Here is a 17,914-nt window from a genome sequence, read left to right as displayed (position 1 = left end):
AGCCAAACGGTCCGGCAGATGGCAACAGCATTGCTGGACATCTGAGCCGCACAAGACTCGGCATCCAGAGAAGCGGAGACCAGGTATTCACCTGCGTGAGAAATCTGGTTGGCAAGCTCCGCCAGCTGTCCTGGTGGCACCCCGTCCAGGATGCCTCGACGGAGTTGTTTGGTCCATTTGGATATGGATTTTGAAACCCAAGTGGAAGCAAAAGCTGGGCATAGAGCAGCTGCCGCCGCTTCAAAGGCTGACTTCGCAAAGGATTCTATAACTCTATCGTTAGAATCCTTCAGAGATGCTCCGCCGGACAGTGGACAGCCTGGAAACTGGGGGATCCACCGAGGGAGAGACAGTCCAATTGGCGGTAAGTTCTGGAGAAAAAGGATATAACACACCAAGGCATTTTACCCTTTGAAAACGTCTGGTCGGGTTCTCTCTTTCTCTGTTCATGATCTCCTCAAATTCAGGGTGAGGAGCAAAAAACTTGGAAGGTGGTTTAGCCCGTCTAAACGAAACCGCCTGATCTGCGGGTTTCGTAGAGGAATCCTTGATGCCACAGGTTTGGTTTATCGCTCCAATGAGATTCTGAACCATATCCCTCATGGTAGCGATTTGGTTAAAATCCAGCTCCGAAATATCCTCCGAGGGCGCATCAGAGAACGCCTCGCCTGGCTGAGGGGATGAGGTTCGGGAGGAAACCGACCGTAGAGGAGGCCCGTGTGGCGAGATGGAACGAGAAGAGGACTCAAACAATCGCTCCAGTCTGAACCTTTTGCGGCTTATCATGGAGGGCTCGGACGGAGGCCCCTGCGACCCGCTAGCTACTGCGGGGGTCTGCAGAGGTAATCGATCCAGCACAGACACCAGAGTTTGAGACACCCGTGTTAGATCGGCCACCGATTGTGACAGAGAGGAAGCCCAGCCTGGGGTGGGGGTATCACTCTCGGGCGGATCGGCCGGGGGATCCTGGGTGGTGGGAACAATAGGGTTGCTGCAGGCCTGACAGAGTGGAGAGGACTGACCTGAGGGAAGTTTGCAGTTACAAGACGAACATGCAAAAGTACTTGACTAAGGCAGAAGAGGAAGAAGTAGGAGGTCGAGAGTGGCCCCCTTTAGAGGTAGACATTTTGAAGAGGTCCCTGAAAAAAATGCCAGAGGGTTAGGGGACAGGGGAGCAGAGAGGGGTGTCAGTCTGCAGTGCAGAGCTACTCACAGCCAACGAAATTCCAGACGGAAAACGCAGCCCAGGTTGTAGTCCCTCAGGCAAGATAGCCTTTCATGGAAGAGATGCGAATCTGCAGCAGTCCAGGCAAGGGAATATGGAACCCTAGTCATCCCCTGCAGCGCACAGATATAAGCACCGGTGGGTGGGGCAACGCCAAGTCATCATGGAAGGATTGTCGGGCGGGAGAAAAGCCCGCCCGAGTAAAGGGGAAGTGGGCAGAGCGGCATCGCTGGAAGTAGGCCCCGGGAAAAGCTGGGGCCTAAATTAGGAGCCAGGACCGGACTTCTGACCACGCTTGTGTGCTAGGCTCTTGGTCCTGGAGAGGGATCTATGAGGATACGGGGTGGCAGTACACGCCGTACTCATAGTCCGCCTCGTGGGATTACAGGTGTGACTGTTCACCCTGTATCCCTTCCGGAAAAACCTGAAAGGAAAACGACGCACATTGAGGTAGAGAAGGGTCTAATCAAAGACCCGTGTCCACCACCTACTGACACTAAGCTAAAACTGAAGTTCATGATGCCAGTTGGTGGGGTGTACACGGCAGAGGAGGAGCTAACTTTTTTTGTGCATAGTGTCAGCCTCCTAGTGGCAGCAGCATACACCCCATGGTTCCTGTGTCCCCCAATGAGAGGCGCTAAAGAAATTCCCACGCTCGAGTTCATCTGAGGTTATACCAGCAGGGGGCGCAGTACCGCAAGTCTAGGTAGCTACATTCCCCTTCTTCCAATTCATTCCCCAGTTTTTACAGGCAGGGGCGGCTGCATTAGCAGGCTCATGCTTGCAAAATTATTTAACCCCTTCAGATGGATTTACATCGTGGGACATGACTGAGCTCCGGAGAGGTATGGGATATTGTTGTTTTTTTATTTTAACTTTGTTTCAGGTGACAAGGGTCTTCAATTGGATTGAGAGTATAAAACTATTACAACACCCTGTGTCTTTATTTCAATAAAATACTTTTTTCCTAATGTGTGTGCTTTATTAACCATTTACTACTATTGGATTAATAATGGATAGGTGTCTTATTGACGCCTCTCCATTATTAACCTGGCTTAATGTCACCTTACAATAGCAAGGTGACATTAACCCTTTATTACCCCATATCCCACTGCTACATGGAAGTGGGAAGAGAGAGGCTAAGTGCCAGAATAGCCGCATCTTCCAGATGTGCCTTTTCTGGGGTGTCTGGGGGCAGATGTTTTTAGCCAGGGGGTCCTATAACCATGGTGCCTCTCTAGGCTATTAATATCTGCCCTCAGTCACTGGCTTTCCAACTCTGGCAGAGAAAATTGCGCGGGAGCCCACGCCAATTTTTTCTGTGATTTAACCCTTTATTTTAACAGCTAGAGCTCCAAAAATTTGCACACAGGCACTTGGAACATTATTAGTGAGGAATATGTACAAAAATAAGGGATATAAAATGGTTTACTGTATGTAAACCATGTCTCATATCCTGTCGGGTTGGAGAAGGAGATAGCAAAAGTCGGCAATTGAATTACCAGCTTTTAAGCTATATAGCGCTGTATTAAAAAAAAAAAAATATATATATATATATATATATATATATATATATATATATATATATATATATATATATATATATATATATATATATATATACACACATACATATATACATACACACACACACGTCTCACTGACATATATATATATATATATATATATATATATATATATATATATATATATATATATATATATACACTGTGTTCCAAATTATTATGCAAATGATATTTTTCTCGGATTTTCCTAAATGGACGGTGCAAATGACAGTCAGTCTAATAAAAGTCATCACCCCTTAGATTATACATCAAATTTTATTGAAGAAACCTCCCAAAGATAACAGTATAATCTCCAAAATAAATAGAAACTCAAAATGCACTGTTCCAAATTATTAGGCACAGTAGAATTTCTATACATTTGATATGTTTTAAAGAACTGAAAATGCTCATTTGTGGAATTTGCAGCATTAGGAGGTCACATTCACTGAACGTAACAGCTATTTAACTCCAAAACCTCCTAACAGGCCAAGTTACATGTTAACATAGGACCCCTTCTTTGATATCACCTTCACAATTCTTGCATCCATTGAACTTGTGGGTTTTTGGAGAGTTTCTGCTTGTATTTCTTTGCATGAAGTCAGAATTGCCTCCCAGAGCCGCTGTTTTGATGTGAACTGCCTCCCACCCTCATAGATCTTTTGCTTGATGATACTCCAAAGGTTCTCTGTACGGTTGAGGTCAGGTGAAGATGTTGGCCACACCGTGAGTTTATCTCCTTGTATGCCCATAGCAGCCAATGACTCAGAGGTATTCTTTGCAGCATGAGATGGTGCATTGTCATGCATGAAGATGATTTTGCTCCTGAAGGCATGTTTCTGCTTTTTAGACCATGGAAGAAAGTTGTCAGTCAGAAACTCTACATACTTTGCAGAGGTCATTTTCACACCTTCAGGAACCTTAAAGGGCCCCACCAGCTGTCTCCCCATGATTCCGGCCCCAAATCATGACTCCGCCACCTCCTTGCTGACGTTACAGCGTTGTTGGGACATTGTGGCCTCCACCAAGCATCCACTACTTCATCCATCTGGACCATCCAGGGTTGCTCGACACTCATCCGTAAACTAGACTGTTTGAAAATTAGTCGTCATGTATGTCTGGGCCCACTTCAACTGTTTCGGCTTGTGAACACTGTTCAGGGGTTGCCGAATAGTAGGTTTATGAACCAAAGCAAGCCTTTGAAGGATCCTACACCTTGAGATTCGAGGGACTTCAGAGGCACCAGCAACTTCAAATATCTGTTTGATGGTTTGTAATGGCTTTTTAGCAACTGGTCTCAATCCGATGAACTTGCCTGGCAGAAACTTTCCTCATTCTGCCTTTATCAGCACAAACATGTCTGTGTTCAGATTCAGCCACAAATCTCTTAACAGTACGATGATTAAGCTTAAGTTTTCGGGAAATATCTCATGTTTTCATCCCTTGACCAAGGCATTGCACTAGTTGATGCTTTTCAGCAGCAGAGCGATCCTTTTTCTTTCCCATGTTACTTAAAAACTGTGGCCTGCTTAATAACGTAGAACATCATTTTTAAGTAGTTTTCCTTTAATTAGAATCACCTGGAAAACTAATTATCACGTGTTTAAAGGGCCACTGTCACCCCCATTCAGCCGTTATAAACTAAAAGAGCCACCTTGTGCAGCAGTAATGCTGCATTCTAACAAGGTGGCTCTTTTAGTTTTAGGTTCCAGTATACCCCAAATAAAGCGTTTTTATACTTAGCCACAATTCCTGTCTCTAGCCAGGTAGGCGGGTCCTCACTCCCCAGCTCTAACCGCTCCTCTGCCGTCACTCCAATCTTCCTGCGCTTTCGGTGCCGCCCCCTCAGCGCTGTGTACGTTTCAAAACCGGCGCCTGCGCAGTGTACTGCTGTGCTGCGCAGACGCAGTAAGCTCTGGCCGTCTGACGTCCCAGCCAGGCTTGCAGACTGCGCCTGGGCGGGCATTGCGGCCAGCCACCTTTGGAATCCCAGCCCCGCACTGTGCATAAATCCAATTTGCATAATAATTTGGAACACAGTATATATATATCTCCCTATACTATGTGTAGACATTTGTTCTATCTATTCTAATAAAACCTGTCAGTGTGATTTTACTGTACACCGCACTGAATTACCGGCTTTTCTGTAGTACACTCGCAAGTCACATTGTTGGTCCGTGTGTAATCTGTCGTTTTCTCGCCCCCATTGACTTTCATTGGTGGATTTTTTGCGCAATACGCTGACAAATGCAGCATGCTGCGATTTTCTCAGCCCTTAAAATACGGCCGAGAAATATACGGCAGATAGGAGCTGCCCCATAGAGAAACATTGGTCCGTGTGCAATGCGTAGTTTTTGCGCCTCTCATACGTCCGTAAAACTCGGTAGTGTGAGCCCGGCCTTAGAGTCATAGCGCCGATTCATTAAGGCCCCTTTCACATTGCGTTCTTGCCCATGTTCCCATTGAGGTGAACAGAGTCAATATGTGCTTGTCAGGCATCATTTTCGGGCATGTACACCTACTGAGTGTCCACCTCCAGCAGGCTTATACGCCTAAAAATGATGCACGCCAGATCATCATTCCACCAATGCATACGCCTGAATGCCGTTTAGCAGGGGGTCCGGATACAAGCACGAACAGGACCACTGAACGTGGGCAAGAACGCAATGGGAAAGCACCTCTAAGCAGTTTATGACAGATTTCTGGTGTAAAACTGATTGAAATGTTGCAAAATTTCACACAACTTATAACTGTGCAAAAATTGAGCGACTTTGCATTGTTACAGCAGTCCCATTCAGCTCCTTTAACTTTTTGAAAAGTGAGGGGGGCTTAGCCAAAAGAGGAAGACTGCAGCTGGCAAGTTCATTCTAATTTACACCAAGTGGTGTCAATTATGACAGAAATACAGTTATATGAAAAAGTTTGGGCACCCCTATTAATCTTAAGCTTAATGTTTTCTAAAAATTGTTTTTTTGGCAACAGCTATTTCATTTTCATATATCTAATAACTGTTGGACACAGTAATGATTCTGCCTTGAAATGAGGTTTATTGTACTAACAGAAAATGTGCAATCTGCATTCAAACAAAATTTGACAGGTGCATAAGTATGGGCACCCTGATCATTTTCTTGTTTTAAATACTCCTACCTACTTTTTACTGACTTACTAAAGCACTTTTTTTATTTTCTAACCTCATTGAGCTTTGAACTTCATAGCCAGGTGTATGCAATCATGAGAAAAGCTACTTAAAGTGGCCACTTGCAAGTTGTTCTCCTGATTGAATCTCCTCTGAAGAGTGGCATCATGGGCTCCTCAAAACAACTGTCTAATGATCTGAAAACAAAGATTATTCAACATAGTTGTTCAGGGGAAGGATACAAAAAGCTGTCTCAGAGATTTAACCTGTCAATTTCCACTGTGAGGAACATAGTAAGGAAATGGAAGAACACAGGTACAGTTCTTGTTAAGGCCAGAAGTGGCAGGCCAAGAAGAACATCCGAAAGGCAGAGAAGAAGAATGGTGAGATCAGTCAAGGTCAATCCTCAGACCACCTCCAGAGAGCTGCAGCATCAACTTGCTGCAGATGGTGTCACTGTGCATCGATCAACTATACAACGCACTTTGCACAAGGAGAAGCTGTATGGGAGAGTGATGCGAAAGAAGCCGTTTCTGCAAGCACGCCACAGAGTCGGCTGAGGTATGCAAAAGCACATTTGGAGAAGCCAATTTCTTTTTGGAAGAAGGTCCTGTGGACTGATGAAACCAAGACTGAGTTGTTTGGTCATACAAAAAGGCGTTATGCATGGCGGCCAAAAAACACAGCATTCCAAGAAAAACACTTGCTACCCACAGTAAAATTTGGTGGAGGTTCCATCATGCTTTGGGGCTGTGTGGCCAATGCCGGCACCGGGAATCTTGTTAAAGTTGAGAGACGCATGGATTCCTCTCAGTATCAGCAGATTCTTGACAATAATGTTCATGAATCAGTGACAAAGTTGAAGTTACGCAGGGGATGGATCTTTCAGCAAGACAATGATCCAAAACACCGCCCCAAATCTACTCAGGCATTCATGCAGAGGAACAATTACACTGTTCTGGAATGGCCATCCCAGTCCCCAGACCTGAATATCATTGACCATCTGTGGGATCATTTGAAGAGGGCTGTCCATGCTCAGCGACCATCAAATTTAACTGAACTGTAATTGTTTTGTAAAGAGGAATGGTCAAAAATACCTTCATCCAGGAACTCATTAAAAGCTTCAGGAAGCGACTAGAGGCTGTTATTTTTGCAAAAGGAGGATCTACTAAATAATAATGTCACTTTTCTGGTGGGGTGCCCATACTTATGCACCTGTCAAATTTTGTTTGAATGCAGATTGCACATTTTCTGTTAGTACAATAAACCTCATTTCAAGGCAGAAACATTACGGTGTCCAACAGTTATTAGATATATGAAACTGAAATAGCTGTTGTAAAAAAAACAATTTTTATAAAACATTAAGCTTAAGATTAATAGGGGTGCCCAAACTTTTTCATATAATTGTATACTCCATCCCCAGGAACATAGTACACGTCTTCCAGTGGCACACACCAGCTGAAAGGTGCACCTAATTCATTAAGAGTTGCACACCTCTAAATACATTTGGTGCATGTTAATAAAGTGCAGTCTTCATCAGGACGTGCATGGCGTACTAAATACCAGTAATGATGACTCAGGGACATGATTCTTGTTCTTTACAGAAGACTCCTTATCACAGGCAGGATTACAATGACAGGTAACGCCTTTATATACAGCAGATAACACATGTCACAGCTTCCCATGCTCACGCTCCTTCACAATGATCTTTTCACCCGCTCATTAGATGCTTCAATACAAAAGATAGGGTCTGATGCTGCTAATGTACATGAGAAATTCCTAAAACAACTGGCAGTCTAGAATAGCTCCAAGGGCCAGTGTGAAAATTGCAAGATTTCGTTTTTTTTATATTATCATGAAAAATTGGGGGTAAAAAAAAAAAATGATGATCCGAGGTTTTAATCTTCAAATGCGTCCCCTCTGGTGGCCATTTTCCTGAAGGCCACTGGAGGGAGAGCAATGTGTGGAGCGGGGACTCCACTCCTGCCTGCACCAGCAACATTTTAATGAAGCCCACCGCTGTGACACCCCCTCCTACCAGCCCATAGCAGCAGTATCACCCCACTCCTGCAGCAACCCTGCCTCCTGTGAGATCTCAGGAGATGAGATCTCATTGCGGAGATCTCAATTTGAGCATGCGCCGCCTCCGGAGGCCATTTCCACGGAGGCCATTTCCACGGAGGCCACCGAATTGCAGTAATGGAGGTGTGGGGGGGCTCCGCCGCAAACTCCTAACTCCTGCTGCCGCCACACTGCTTGACACACCACCATTTTCCCCAAAACATTTTGGGGAAAAATGTGCGTTTTATAGTTCGAAAAATATGGTATCTGTCAACGGTGGTGTATGAGGTCTTGCTTTCTGCATGGCAAGCTGATGGTTTTACTGACAATTGTGGGTTACATGTTTAATATTTTTTTGTTCTCCACTACCATATACTGGGGAAGAGGATATTAACCTTTATTTGCCCTCGTTCATCAAGAAAGCTCATATTAATCCATGAAGTAACCTAGACCATAATGGAAGCCAGCAATAACTTCTCCAATTACACAGATGACCAAGAATGATGCGTGAGAAAGTAGCCCCCGTAAATATTACAAAATAGATAGCGGTGTAAGCCCCTAGGGGCCGATCCAAAGGTCCATACACTGTACAGAGCTGAGGAAGTGGAGGCATCACTTCACAGAAATTAAAACAGGATTTTTGGTTGCTTACCGTAACATCTGTTTCTTGGAGCCTTCATTGGGGGACACAGGGACCATAGGATCAGAGGTTTAGGGCTCTTACCGTATCTCGACGATATAATCACAAAGGCCCCGGAAAGCCTGACCATCGCTCTCGACACCCTGTCCCTAGGACCTTCATGGCGGAGCGGAAGGAAGGAACCCAAGGGCCCTGGAGTGTAGAGAGCGAACGCCCTGCTGGAGGATAGCTCTCTTCTCTTTGGGAAGAAAAACTCTTGTCGGACGGGTGTCCAATAGCATGCCTAGAAAAATCAGGCGCTGAGTCAGAACAAGGAGGGACTTTTTCCTGTTGAAAAGCCATCCGAAATGGGACAGGATGTCAAGAACGATGGTCAGGCTTTCCTTGGCCTGAGAAAAAGATGGAGCCTTTATGAGTACATAGTCGAGATATGGCAAGAGCACTAAACCTCTGATCCTATGGTTCCTGTGTCCCCCAAAGAAGCGATAGAGAAAGGGGTCTTCCAGGACGAGATGGCTAAATTGTGACAGTGTACAACACGCACACTGTCCCCCATGCCACTGGGCAGTCACGTAACAACATGCATGTGACCGGAGGCCATGTGCCAACTAGATTCTTTTCCACTTCTGTTAGGGTACTTTCACACTAGCGTTTTTTGTAAATCCGTCACAATGTGTCGTTTTGCAGAAAAAACGCATCCTGCAAAAGTGCTTGCAGGATGCGTTTTTCCCCCATAGACTTCTATTGGCGACGCATTTGCGACGGATTTGCACACTTCGCATCCGTCTTGCGACGAATGCGTCGTGCTTTGGCGGACCGTCGGGAAAAAAAAACCCTACATGTAACGTTTTTTTCTCCCGACGGACCGCTTTTTCCGACCGCGCATGCGCGGCCGGAACTCCGCCCCCACCTCCCCGCACCTTACAATGGGGCAGCGGATGCGCCGGAAAAATGCATCCGCTGCACCCATTGTGCAAAGCGTTAAACGCTAGCGTCGGAATCTCTCCCCGACGCATTGCGACGGGGAGATTCCGACGCTAGTGTGAAAGAAGCCTTAACAGAGCATTTGGTACATGACGCCAACTATGCAAATTGCATACATCGGGTCAAGTGATCGCCCACTCGGGGAATACAGTGAGATCCTAACAGCGTATCACACATTCTCATGATTCGCCGGTCTGCAGTGAAGTCCGGTGACTGCAGGCTTCTCTTCTCAGTCTGGATATCCCCTTTAATTGAATCCTCCTTTCTTTACACGTGCACGGGTGAATAAAGATTGGGTTCATAGTCGCGCAGTGCTGCCTCCATGTCCTGGAGAAGGATGCTAGTAAGTCCAATTTCCTATTCATTACTCACCATGTCCTTCGTTTAGTGTCATTGTTGCTCCCGTTGCATCGTCAAAAAGGTCATATGGTGTTATGTAATACTTTAAATTCATAACATGGCCTAAGAGGAAACAAAACAGGTACGTTTCATCATGAGCCGGAAAGGTCAGCTTTCCAGAACAGTTCTCCTGCTTTTGTAGGGATTACCTCCACTTCTTGGCGTCAGGTGCCCTACAGTTCCCTGTAATATTTTGTCTAACACGCTGGCATTGGTCACCTGCCTGTAAGACACACGTAACATGAGTCGGTTATTAAATGTATCTCATAAAACTCGTCACTTTGCCGACAAGACAGAACGTGTGACATTGTGCTTACCAATACATTGCAGCCATTTTTGTGAGGTCCATTTCCAAAGACTGAAGAGCTACATACAATTTCCTATGAAGAAAAAAACAACAACAACCAGTCAGATTCGACCACTTTGTGCTGTGTGCCTGGCACCACGCAGCGGCTACTCACTTGTCTCCTGGCATCTTGTACAGGTTCACCAGGCTCTTCAAATACTGAGAGAAGTCCTCAAAATTCTTATCCCTAGAAAAAAAGGGGAAGGAATGCAATTTGCAGTGCATATATTGAACAATTTAGGTTTATATTTTGTATATATTTTAATCTTATGTCTTAGGCAAAATTACAGTAATAAGTAAACTATCAACCCCATGCCATGCTATCACTCATACAGGGAAGGCGGCCAATGACTAGTTAATATGGAGGACATAGGATCTGTGTGCGATCCCAAAATAAAGTGGAGTAACAAAATGGAGTGTTATTTTAAGCATTGCCTGAAATAACGTGTCTAAGGTCATCTGAGTATGATGGATAGGGGTCCAACCTCGAGACCTCACTGTTATCAGGAATGAGTTAATTAAACACATTCCTTCTTGCCCCAAAGCTAGCTGTGAGCATTGTGTGTCGGGACAACTGAAAGCATAGCCTTCCCCAAGATGCCAATTCTTTATATGTAATGGTGGAGTGTTTTAATCAAATGGTCATGGACTATTGCTACCACCTAAACTTTCAGTCCAGGCAAGCCAATGGACAATGGCAGGAGCAATGCATGCAGGTAAGTGAGGAAGTTCCAGCTCTTACAGTGCTGGCAGAGTGCTGGTGAAGAAGAAACGGCCACTGATAGTGGAGGACAAGTCACAAAGCATGAGAATTGGGACAAAACATGTGCATATTAGACTAATATGTGCACTGAATATAGTTATAACATCCTATAGGAGACGAGTTCAGCAAGATCATGCTTTTACTTTGGGTGAAATGACAATTGCACTCTAAAAAGAATACAATACACGACCCCATCAGGTGGCATTGTGCTACACTCATAGATAGTGGATTGGAAAAAGACCACATTTGTATTTTTGATACACTGCAATATAATTGGCAATCTTAAAATTATTTAAAAAAAGTAATAATTGGGGATTGCTTTTTAACCCCTTCATGACTCGAGCTTTTTCGGTTTTGCGTTTGTATTCTTCTTCTTCCCAGAGCCATAACGTTTTTATTTTTCCATCAATATGGCTATGTGAGGGCTTGTTTTTTGCAGGACGAGTTGTACTTTTGAACGACACCTTTGTTTTTACCAAGTGCAGTCCCAGACTTGTTTTTTGTTTAGCTTTTTTGCTAGGTTCACTAAATGCTAAAACTGACCTGCCATTGTGATTCTTCAGCTCATTACGAGTTCATAGACACCAAACATGTATAGGTTGTTTTTTTATCTAAGTGGTGAAAAAAAATTCCAAAGTTTGCTTTAAAAAAAAACATTTTCTGATACCCTTAGCGTCTCCATTTTACCTGATCTGGGTTCGGGGGAGGGCTTATTTTTTGTGTGCTCAGCTGAAGTTTTTAATGATATCATTTTGGTGCAGATATGTTCTTTTGATCGCCCGTTATTGCATTTTAGTTCAATGTTGCGGTGACCAAAAAAAACAACATAATTCTGGCGTTTTTAATTTTTTTTAATCGCTATGCCGTTTAGCGATCAGGTTAATCCTTTTTTTATTGATAGATCGGGCGATTCTGAAAGCGGCGATACCAAATATGTGTAGGTTTGATTTTATTTTTTATTGTTTTATTTTGAATGGGGCAAAAGGGGGTGATTTGAACGTTTAGTTTTATTTAGATTTTTACATTTTTCTTTAACTTTTGGCATGCTTCACTAGTCTCCATAGGAGACTAGAAGCTGCCATAGCCAGATCAGCTCTGCTACATACACGCAATGATCAGCTCGCCTCTATGTAGCTGAATTACTGACTTGCTAATGAGCGCCGGCCACAGGGTGGCGCTCATAGCAATTCGGCACTGACAACCATAGAGGTCTCCAGGAGACCTCTGGTTGTCATGCCGACGAACCAATGACCCCGGATCATGTGAAGCAGGTCACCGGTGTGAATATTTCCGGCACGATTTCCGTATGCGCCATTTAAATACCGCTGTCAAAGATTGACAGCGACATTTAACTAGTTATAGTTAATAGCCGTGGGTGGATCGCGATTGCACCTGCGCTATTGCAAGCACATGTCAGCTGTTCAAAACAGCTTACATGTGCTGGAAAAGATGTGGGCTCACTGCCAAAGCCCTCATCAAAGTGGGCGATACCGACACTGGCGTACTATTACGCCTGATGTCGGTAAGGGGTTAATAATATCTGTAAATAAATGCTATAATAAAAGAGTAAACTATTGAATATCCATACGTAATGAAAAGTAACCAACCTTAGTTGCTGTACAAGTTCTGGACTGCTCTGTAAAAGGCAAAAACCAATAATTACCACACTGACAATGATCCAGTAAGGGCAAAAGCAGAGATCATTGGGCTCAATTCCATTTCTACAGCGGGCAGACAACTAGCTTGTATTTCATCATCGGAGGCAGAGAGGACACAACTTATTGACGTTATAAACCCAACGTTATCCCCAGAAATGAACCTTGTCCTCAGATTCTGCAGATAAGGAGCCATATAGCCATGCTAGCAGCCAGGAATACAGGGTCCCGGGGTCTCCAAAACTATAAATATAGAAAATAATAGCGTACGAAAGGGGTATACTCTACCTTTATAATGAAATAGGGTGGTCCGAGATCACAGCCAATAGCCTTCCTGTATCTGTGATATGTTTGGAGAGCACTAAGCCTGTACTGGCCCATTACACCCTCGCTTACACTTACCATGGGGCCGTCTTCCCCCTGATGAGCAACCTTGACATCAGACAGCTGCCCCTCTGGATCTAGATGAACCTCCAGGTAAAACTGGTCGGAGGTGATGTAACACTCGGTGCCATTACCACCTAAATGCGACTTAAGACTAGAGTCAAGAGAGAAAGACGTCAGTCAGAACTTTAAATCATAGGTTAAAAAAGTTTTTGTAGCAGAAACGCATACACATTTCGGGTTTTCTCTTTTAAAGGGAACCAGTCAGCAGGGTTGTCTGTCCCATATGAGATGAGGCCACCACCTTTTAGCCCTCGAATACAACCCCCGATCCGGCCTGCAACAAAAGAAAAACATCTTTTATTATACTCACCTACTGAGCGGTCCGACAGGCGTCACATGTCTTGTTCCCGCGCCTCCCTTCTTCTTGTGAAGCCATCGTCCTTCTTGCTTCGAGTGGATGATGTGTGCCTACGCCATGCACACAGTCACCCGGCATCGCGCTCCTGCGCAGGCGTACTTCTCTGACCTCACTAGGGTAGAGTAAAATCCTGCAATGCGCATACGCCGGGGCTCTCTGATCTGTCCCGTCACCTGGGCTCTGCAGTACTTTACTCTACCCTAGATCGGTCAGAGAAGTACACCTGCACAGGAGCGCGATCCCGTGGATGACGTAGATGTAGGACGCATCATCCACATGAAGCAAGTAGGAGGAAAGCATCTAAGAAAGAAGGGAGGCGACTGACCAAGACCAGCGACAACTCTCAGACCTGACCGCTTGGCAGGTGAGTATAATAAAAGGTGTTTTTCTTTTATCCTATTTGATTAAAGGCGAAGTTTGAACTACTTTCCTTTGGTGCTGGAGAACATTCCATTTTGGACCACCTACTCTTAGGCTATCCGTTTCCTGGCCACGCCATTCTAGCTGTTCACACTGACACTTCTATATAACCAACTATTGATAAAAGGACAACAAACACTTCCTAGACCTTCCCGCACCTTGGGCAGCTTTCTGCTATCTCTGGCGCTCGGTACGGTGCCACATCATGGAACATAGTTCTCAGATGTATTTTACATCGGGCACAAAGCGGTGAATTCCTGACCATTATACTGTGCACAGTCCCCGGAGGAGACGCCCTGCGGCCCACTCCTTACTGAGAGTCAGGGTATTCTTGGCAAAACATCATTAGACTTATCCTAGTCAATAGATCCACATCACCCTCCTATTTTACTTAAGCTTTAACATCACGTGCGTGACAGCTGAAAGGCCGCCCCATTAAAGGGACGTGTCACAAAGATATTGCAACACACTAGTGTTATGGTTGTACAAGTCGGAGTACAGCCATTATAAACGACACCTTTTCTGTAATGATCCAATGTGCCAGTGCTGAAAAATCACGCTTTAAAGATGCATGCAAATTAGCTTGAAAATGCATAATGGGGGTGTTGATTTAATCAAAGTACATCAGCATGCCCCAATGCACTTCCAGGCTTGCATGCATCTCCAAATATCAATTTATCAGCCCCAGCTCATCGGAATTATTATAAAAAAAGGGTATAATTTATATTGTTGTACCGGGACCTATACAGCCATAACACTAGCTTCATTAACAAAATCGCACACATAGGTACAACATCAGAGTGTCAGCTCCATACACAACTTTTCCATCTTACCCATTTTGTCTTGCTATAGACTCCAAACGGTCCGTCATGGCCGACAGGGAAGACACTGAAAGCAGAGAGGTCTGATTAATGCCCTACTAGAAGAAGAATCTGCATTAGTGGCCATAGGTGACTACTCACCTTTTAAAGCTTTTTGTAGAGTTTCCAGACAAGACACCAAGTGCTGGTGACCTCCAGTCATCATCCCCGTCCTCTTCTCCTGCAAGAACTGAAACATTGGTACAAGTGCCCCACAGACACAGAAAAAAGTCTACAGAGCTCTAGTTTCTTACCATAATTTGTCGCACCAACTTAATAGTTTCAGGCCATGGTCGATTCTGGCTGTACTTGGCATGGAGGCGTTCTAGGAGGGAACTCATTTTAGCTGGGATCCTGTCAAGAAAAAATATCAGATTATTACCATGAAATGGAATTAATAAATGTAAATTCAAATATAACACAGAAGTGACAGGCAGAGGCAATAGGGATCAAATATATCTGGACATCAAGGATCAATTTTAACCAATGGTAAAGAGGGATTTTTGGTTCTTACCGTAAAATCTCTTTCTTGGAGCCTTCATTGGGGGATACAGGTAACGATGGGTGTATGCTGCTGTCGCTAGGAGGCTGACACTATGCAAATAAAGAAGAAATAGCTCCTCCCCGGCAGTATACACCCTCCGACAGGCACCAGGCAACTCAGTTGGTGCAAAAGCAGTAGTAGGAACAGGTAATATAAAACTGAACCTATGTACCAACCCACAACAATGGCACATTGGCCAACACGGTACAACTTAACGGGAAGGTGCTGTGTCCCCCAATGAAGGCTCCAAGAAAGAGATTTTACGGTAAGAACCAAAAATCCCTCTTTCTTTCTCGCTTCATTAGGGGACACAGGTAACCATGGGACATCCAAAAGCAGTCCCTTGGGCGGGATATTCTGCAGAAAAAGAGGAGTTAGGTCAGCCGGTGAGAAACCGCCACCTGCAGTATCTTCCTACCCAGACTCGCGTCTGCAGAAGCCTGAGTATGCACCTTGTAGAATTTTACAAAGGTGTGAATGGATGACCACGTTGCGGCCTTGCAAACCTGTGAGGCCGAAGCTTGGTGACGAACTGCCCAGGAAGCTCCCACAGCCCGGGTAGAGTGAGCCTTCTCCCCCGAAGGAGGCCGTTTGCTTTGGACACGGTATGCCTCCAGAACCGCCGAACTGATCCAACGAGCAATTGTGGACTTGGAGGTGGGGAGCCCCTTTCGACGCCCTTCCGAGACGATGAACAGAGTATCGGCCTGACTAAAGGAAGCAGTTCTGGAGAGATAAATCCGGATAGCCCTGACCACATCCAACTTGTGAAGAGATTTCTCCAAGGGATGAACCGGGGAAGGGCACAAGGAAGGGAGGACGATGTCCTCATTGATGTGAAAGGCCGAAACTACCTTTGGTAGAACAGAAGGAACCGGTCGAAGAACCACTTTGTCCTGGTGCAGGATTAGAAAGGGAGAACGACAGGACAATGCTGCCAGCTCCGACACTCTCCTAATCGAGGTGATGGCGACCAAGAAGGCCACCTTCCAAGATAGAAGCGAGAAAGAGATGTCCCGAATCGGTTCAAAAGGCGCACGCTGGCGGGCGTCTAACACGAGGTTGAGATCCCAAGGCTCGATAGGAGGATGATAAGGGGGAGCTATATGAGCGACCCCTTGAATAAAGGACCTCATCTGAGGAAGGGAGGCCAAGTCTCTTTAAAAAAGGATGGACAGAGCGGAAATCTGACCCTTCAAGGTGCTCAGGGAAAGTCCCGAATCAAGACCCGCTTGAAGGAAACCGAGAAGGGATGGAAGGGAAAAGACCTTAGGAAAAAGACTGTTGTCCTCACACCATCGGAAAAAGGCCTTCCAACATCTATGGTAGATGCGTGAGGAAGCCGGCTTTCTCGCTTTTATCATAGTCTGGATGACACTGTGAGAAAAACCCACGTCCTTCAGGACTGCGGCCTCAACGGCAATACAATTAAATTCAGAGACCGAGAATTCGGGTGGAAGAGGGGCCCCTGCGAAAGAAGATCCGGAAGTGTCCAAGGAACGTCCGATAACATGTTCACTAGTTCCGCATACCAGGCCCTGCGAGGCCAATCTGGAGCTACCAAGAGTACAGGAACCCCTTCTGTCTGATCTTTTTTACGACCCTTGGGATCAAGGGGAGGGGTGGGAACAGATACTGCGAGTCCCTCCCTGATGGTTTATGTAAGCCACGGCTGTGGCGTTGTCCGACTGAATGCGGACCGGCTTTCCCGAGAGGAGAGACTCCCAGCGGATTAGGGCTAGGAAGATGGCTCTGATTTCCAAAAGTAACAGTATTTCAAAATGGGACTATTGTTTGTTTCATAGTATATATTTTTATACTTTTATATTTTTCATAATTCTTTGCACGTATTCTTTTGTTGTTTTTGTAATTCCCAACCGGATGACATTTTGGTGGAAAAGAATATATTTATTCTTTTCATATGCACATCTCAATCTCACTTGTTTTTGTGCCATATTTATTATTATTTTTTTGTGTATGCATGTGGTGCATGTATACAGTATACATTTAGATTTATAAATGAGTATTACAATATTATTTATTTATTTTTTCACTTGTATTATTTGATGGGTCTAGTATTTCCCCTTGTAATGCATGTCTTATGTTACAACTGTTCATATATACTATATATCATATAGATTTCTCTAAAAAACATATGATCTATAACTTGCCTGGTTTACTCAATTGAATTTGTATGATGCCGATGCGCGTTTTCTGCCCCCGCTGCGTTTATGCCCCGTTGTGTTTCCCTGCGTGGCGCTGCGGAGAATGCTTAGGCGTTTTTCTGGGGCGCCGCCGTGGGTTTTACACTGTGGGTCGTGGGCGCTGCGGTGGTGTTTGGGGCGTTATCTGGTTACCACACTTTCCGGTATTTTACATCACTTGATTAATATCTGGACCCTTGTTGCCCTTGTAGCTGCCCTATTCTATCATGGCGGTTTTGGTATTTGTGCGCATCTCTGTGGCTGGGGGGACGCCCCTGGTTGCGTGATCCGCTTGCGGCGTCACGGGCGG

The 17,914-nt window shown here is 45.0% G+C and overlaps 1 protein-coding gene across 1 annotated transcript in view; it reads right to left on the bottom strand.

Annotated features, from left to right (window-relative positions):
* The window catches only part of MED1 (mediator complex subunit 1), a 64,893-nt gene that overhangs the window by 35,670 nt on the left and 11,309 nt on the right, over positions 1-17,914 (bottom strand). Inside the window, exons 2-10 of the mRNA XM_069751668.1 lie at positions 15,111-15,210; positions 14,959-15,037; positions 14,830-14,884; positions 13,174-13,309; positions 12,724-12,752; positions 10,469-10,540; positions 10,325-10,387; positions 10,157-10,230; positions 9,981-10,070 (exon numbers count right to left, since the gene is read on the bottom strand). Coding sequence (XP_069607769.1) covers positions 9,981-10,070; positions 10,157-10,230; positions 10,325-10,387; positions 10,469-10,540; positions 12,724-12,752; positions 13,174-13,309; positions 14,830-14,884; positions 14,959-15,037; positions 15,111-15,197 — 685 coding nt within the window. The 5' untranslated portion in view covers positions 15,198-15,210. The remainder of the gene's footprint in view (positions 1-9,980; positions 10,071-10,156; positions 10,231-10,324; positions 10,388-10,468; positions 10,541-12,723; positions 12,753-13,173; positions 13,310-14,829; positions 14,885-14,958; positions 15,038-15,110; positions 15,211-17,914) is intronic.

Source organism: Ranitomeya imitator, chromosome 2 (assembly GCF_032444005.1).
Source record: "Ranitomeya imitator isolate aRanImi1 chromosome 2, aRanImi1.pri, whole genome shotgun sequence".
NCBI classification, from domain to species: Eukaryota; Metazoa; Chordata; class Amphibia; order Anura; family Dendrobatidae; genus Ranitomeya; species Ranitomeya imitator.
Note: the sequence above shows the minus strand (reverse complement) of the source record. Positions and strands in the feature narration are given on the sequence as shown.